This window comes from Gymnoscopelus braueri, assembly GCF_963280865.1.
Source record: "Gymnoscopelus braueri genome assembly, chromosome: 16".
Lineage (NCBI taxonomy): Eukaryota > Metazoa > Chordata > Actinopteri > Myctophiformes > Myctophidae > Gymnoscopelus > Gymnoscopelus braueri.
This window is the reverse complement of record NC_137616.1, coordinates 42,027,018-42,033,017: the sequence shown is the minus strand read 5'-3', so window position 1 is coordinate 42,033,017 and position 6,000 is coordinate 42,027,018. Positions and strand designations below refer to the sequence as shown.

Here is a 6,000-nt window from a genome sequence, read left to right as displayed (position 1 = left end):
ATTGAGCTGACACAAATGGAACTGGAACACTATAAAAGCTGTAGCTAAAGAATGGGTACTCTCTCCTGATTAGTTGAAATTGACAACCCTACCTGAAAATGTATTCTCTGTTTATTGAAGAGAAGGAGAGATGGGGCAAACCCTGTTACTGAACAAACACTCTATAGCAATGATTACTGTCAGAATATAGAGCTTTTTAAACCAAAAAAATAACACTTACACTACCTCTCAGTTAGCGTTTATTGCTTGCTACTGTTGTAGAAAATCCACATTAGCTACAATTTAGCAGTTTTTCGTACGTGAAATGAATGTTTACATTGACATTTACAAAGAATGTTGAGCAGGTTTCATTCTTTCTCGCCCCCATGAGACCAATTAAAACCCCAACGGAGATAAAATCTAAAGGAATGGGTGTGAATTAAACTGTCAACGTTTCCCTGTCGTTTACCTCCGCCCTTTATTGGCAGGCGTGAGGCTTTCATCTCAATAGCTGTTGTTTCTAATTGAATCTCATTAGGAACAGAGCGCATGAAAGAATTCTGATGGAGTGAAACGTGAAATGCATTTTTATTCATTCGTTAGAGATTCGGCATTAGAAAAAACGACAGTGAAAAAGGCAGAACTATCCAAGGAATGATTGTAACACGTAGAGATATACAGGTCATTACGGAGAGTTTCATTTCAAAAGGGCACGCTGTATCCATCACTTTGAAGGAAGCTCCCAAAAATAGCTACTGGCATTAAAGTCATGCAAAGCATGAAAAGGTTTAAGGTTAAAAGTCATTTCAAAATCTATGCAAAACATGATACAGTAGTATATGTATTTATGCTTTTGAGGACAGACGTGTTTGTTTTGTAGATTTGTAGATAGAGTTTCAGGTGGCAATTAACTCTTCCAAAATGGATTTAACAGCATTTTGGAATGAAACTCTGCATATCAAACGCCATACGTTTGTCGTACAATACAATATTTTTTTTTCCAGGAGAGCCACAGTGCATAGGAGTACCACACTCTGGTGTTCAAGTCATAATTCAATACTTCGGTCTTTTAACTCAGGACTCGCCTCAAAACGTGACACAGAAACAGCACGAAGTAGGTAGTAGACCCTCGAGCATTCAGACGACCCAAAGTCACCTTCCCGCTTGTGCAGAGCAGAGCGTTAACCCATTCAAACCCAGGAACACATCTGTGTCATTTTAAGATTTCTTTGGCTATTCAGAAATAGCAGATCTACAAGCTCGTACCGTGAGCTTGTACATCTGCTATTTTTGAATAGCCAAAGTATAAAATAATGGTTAAAGTGGTTCAAATCTAAAATGACAGATGCCTTTCCCGGGTCTTAATGGGTTAAAGGGAATGGGAAAAAAAGCTTAGAAAACAAACTCAAGACTAAAAACAGCCTTAGGGCCCGTGTTCACGGAAAGCGTTTTTTTTCTCCCCGAGCTGCTGGCAACCTTCCTGCCATGCATTTTTAAGGTGAGAACTGGAGAACTCCTCCTTCCCAGCGCTCTCTACGTCCTGCGTTTCTTTTGTGGAGGAGGAGCGCTCTGGGCTCCTCAAGCGGAAAAACACTTTTGGGAGAGGAGAGCGTCTCATCAAATGCCTTTCCTATGCATATAGGGGTTGGATGGATCATTTAGCAGAGGCGTTTCGCTCAGTTGCATGTAGTAGCGTTCTGGACATGATGTCTGTCGGAAACTACTTATCTCCATATTTTAACTGTTTGTTTTCTCGCAAATTAACGCCCTACCACTACAAGCGTCAGACGAAAGCATCAAAAGTAAAAGATCTACAAGCTCGAAACACGGCGCGAAGCGACGCGCTTTGAGCTTGTAGATCTGCTCCTTTTACTTTTTTTATCCGGAAAAGTAACAGTTTTGGACTGGAGGTCTCCAACCGCCAGAGACGATGCTCCTCCGCGCATAAAACGCTTTCTGCTGTGGACACGCCCCCTTACACGAAGGCCGTAGGGTTAGTCTTAACGCGAGATTGTCTCTATATAATGTGTATGTACACGGCAAAGCACACCTTCCTTTTTTCCCCCCCGTAGCTTAAGTTTGGGTAAAAGTATTGCTTTGATTTAGACAACAATGTCACATACCCAAACCATTTAGGAGTAGAAAGAGAATTCAAAAATAAACGCGTACATTCCAGTTGGAATATCACTCTTTGTTAGACTTCTTGTATATAAAATATTCAGCGTTAGTGTTAAGTGAAGGTTGCAGTGTTGGAGTGAGTACCCAGTGTTTCTCAACCAGTAGGCCGGGACCTAAAAGTGGGTCTGAAGACAGGGCCGCGGACAAACAACAAAGGGAAAATATTATGTAGTTTCATATAGTGTGGTGGTTCTTTTAAGTGGGGTCCTCCAGGGACCGGGGGTTCTTAATGAACCCTTACATGTCTGTAATTCAGAGAGTATACCAATGGAACCAAACGGACCCTTACGGTTCCGCTTGGTTCCATTTGTATACTCTCAGAGTTAAGGAGGTCCTTGAAACTAAAAAGTTTGAGAACGACAACATTTACATTGCAGCTGAGGAGGACTGTTGAAGAAGGATGATGGCCTAACCAACCAGACTGTCACACTTAGAAGTCAACTAATTTATCTCAACAAACACGTAATATATTTTTGGTCTTAAAATGGTATTTTTCTGTAGACAAGCAAAAATGAAACTGCCAGTCTTTCAAGAATTCAATTTAAAGTCCCCCTCCAGACAAGTATGTAAATATATACGCTGCTATGAGTAATGTTTAACGTGTTTTCTTCCACATAAAAGTTAGGAGAAAAGAAAATGTAAAATATGAAAAGGGTCTGGAAGCACGTCTACCGTTTATATCATCCCTCAATGAGAAATATGAATATGGGATATATGAATATTCAAATATGTAAATAGCACATGCATTGTGCCCCGCCCATCATCACAATAATGGTTTTACAGGATCTGTGACATCACACATCACCTGTAGAGAGAAGCTCCCAGTGGAAACAGTCAACGGTTCTCAATGTGGGGTTCGGGGACCCCCACGGGTCCTTGAGGGGGGTCCATGATTGATAGTTATGCGCTAGTATATATCAAAGTATATCAAATGGTGGTCCGTGGCCCTAATGCATATCAAACTGGGGGGTGCTTTAAAAGAGAAGGTTTGATTATCATTGTCCAAAGTCATGCCTCCAAGAGGACTTCACGATAGAAAGAAACACCTTTTTGAGTGGAGGTTTTTTTTAAGTGGAATTGGGACTCACCCTCCTGGAAGATTTATGCTTGTTATAAGAAAATGTGATCTGAAACTGAATGCAAGGTAAAGCAGCTTATTCCAATGATTTCTTTTATGGAGTGCAATCACTTTCACAGCTCTGCTCTCAAACACGCATTGGTCCAACAGTATGAAATGAACTCCGATGAATGTGGAGCTGTATATCTGGGGAAATGTATGGTTTAACAGCTGGTAGTCCATTCTTGTTTTGTTTCTTATGACAATGTCTAATATAGAGATGAGGATCATTTAAAACATAAACAACATGAGATGAGATGACTGTTTCAAAAAGAATAATGCCTGAAGTCAAAAAGAAAGGCAATTCCTCACCTTTCTTATTAGCATATTATTATTAAATCACACATACATGAATGACTATAAGAAGACAACCAAACAGGAATTTTCTATGGATCAACGATAACTCAAAATTACATTCTGTTTGAGAAAAGACAAAAGGTAAAATAGAACGAAAAAAAAGTTAACATTGACAAATATTTGACTTAATTATATGAGTGCAGTCGTGAAGGAATAATCTTGAGTGAGATCGCTCATGCAGCACTGTCTCGCAAACGAAACGCAAGACGCGCGAACTTCTTGTGCAAGTATTTGCCCTGAACTACATGAAGACAATGTAAACAGCACGTTCGAGAGGAATCATTGACTGGATAGAAGGGCTGGGCAATTAACTTGAGATTTATCAAAACCGACACTTTTTAGAACCGCTAATCGACTTCATCTTGCACACGTAGGTAAATCAAATACCCAAGAAGCAGGGTTATTTTTAAAATATTCTTTCTTTTTATCAACACGGAAAGATTCTAACAAATTTCTTATAATCAACTAAATCGATTAGTTTAACCATGTATTACACTTTGTTGTACAATGGTGGCGTACAAAAATAGCTCCAATGTGACACGTTGTGCGCTTGTAGATCTGCTATTTTCAATATTTAAACAAAAAACAATCATTCATTAAATCGTAAATCGAGGCAAAAGTTTGAAATAATCGCAATGACGATTTGAAGTCTCAACGCCCAGCCCTACTGAAAAGTAAGACAGAAACAAAAACTAATCAGATCAGTGGGACCCTCTGGGGTAATCAGGAATGCATACATATACATGAATGAATACAATTAAACGGATCGGTGGGACCTCTGGAGAAATCTTGGAATGCATAATTATAAACACAAATGAATTAATAATACAATTAAATCATCATCTTTCTTTTGGGAAGCAGCTTTGAAAAAACAAAGTCCTAGTTTTTTAAGCAATCAAACTGTGTTAACTAAGTGTTTTAAGGCCTCGTAGTCAGACTGCAGAAATCTTACGGAAAATAAGCATATAATTCTTGGTGGGGGGAGAGAAAGACCTATAGACGAAATCAATGTGTGATTCTTCTGCATAGGGTTCAATGCCCCCTCGCTCCCCCCCCCCCCCCCCCCATCTCCTCCTATGGGGAACGGAAAAAGCCAAGGAAGAACAAACCTGAACAAACAACCAAAGATATAATATATAAAAAGACTAAAGGACAATGAGGGAAAACGTCGCTGTTTGAGAGCCTAGAGTCAGAGCCTCAAGAAGCCCAGTGTTGTAGCTGTTTTGTCTGAATGGCGGTCTGGGTTGTTTTGCTAGGTGGCTGGGGGGGGGTCCCTTTAAGATGTCCGCGGCGAGAGAAGCCCGTCGTGGTCGCCTTGTGGGGGGGTGGGGAGGTGGGTGTTAAGTGGTTTGCATCTCACTCGGCAGCAGTGGTTCTCAAAGCAGAGTCTGGGTTCCAGGGGGTCCCCAGGAAAATGTGTTAATATAGCGTGAACATCATTTTAACCCTGTTAACCCTGTCGGCTATTTTAAAAAAAATCTGGAAAATAATTTGAAATTTTTGAGTATTTTTGAAACATTTTAAAAGCAAATCTTGTATGGGGGGTCCCTGGCACACAATATTTTTAGAAGGGGGTCCGCGGCCAAATGCATATTAATTTGGGGGGGGGGGGGGGTCCTTGACATGAAAATGTTTGAGAACCACTGTGCTATAGGTAGGTGGGTGGTGCCTTCGTCCCTTTAGTTGCTCGTAGCGAGAGAAGCCTTGGTCGCAGTCGTTCTTGTGGGGGGGTTTCTTGCGTTCTCACTTCATCATGCTCTGCAGCATGGCCGTGGCGTAGGTGGGGCGCGCCTGCCGGCTCTCGATGGCACTGCGGAGGTACTGGACGCCGCCGCAGCGCTCCCAGATCTCCTCAAACTGTCTGGGGAGGATCTCTGCCCCTCGCTTCCTGGTCAGGCCGGTCTCCTCCAGGCTCAGCTCGCACATCTCCATGTCATCTTTCCCTGGAGGAAAATGGTAATAAAATAGGTGATCGATCAGCTTGAATAGTCAACACATTGAGTGCCATAACCGTAGATCTCCGTGTTTTCAATTTATATTTTTCGACAAGGGACACTCTAACCGCAACTCCTGTCAAATGGAATGGACGGATGTGAATCCAGTCCAAAAACGTACCTTCCGTCCGCTCTATCCAATGATAGGATTTGGAGAAAAAGATCCATATCTCTACACTTTTTTACAGTGGTGAAAACAAGCCATTTTCGAAGCGCGATCACTCTGCAATGGCGGGTCGCGTTCGAAATATTATTGTTCCAGTCGTTAGACGGGACCCTCGACCATCGCGCTCACACCCTTTGTTTACATCCGGGCCCTCGTCGTGGCGTCTACAGCTCTAAAAAGGTCAACGTAAACGTTAAGAACGCTGGCAC

The 6,000-nt window shown here is 41.7% G+C and overlaps 1 protein-coding gene across 4 annotated transcripts in view; it reads right to left on the bottom strand.

Moving 5' to 3' along the window:
• Positions 1-554: 554 nt before the first annotated feature.
• Positions 555-6,000, bottom strand: part of LOC308102605 (unconventional myosin-VI-like) — a 181,397-nt gene continuing 175,951 nt past the window's right edge. For all 4 annotated transcript variants that reach the window (XM_080452386.1, XM_080452387.1, XM_080452388.1 and 1 more), the window contains one exon: positions 555-5,574. In XM_080452386.1, the coding sequence (XP_080308512.1) occupies positions 5,375-5,574 (200 nt within the window). In that variant the 3' untranslated portion in view covers positions 555-5,374. The remainder of the gene's footprint in view (positions 5,575-6,000) is intronic.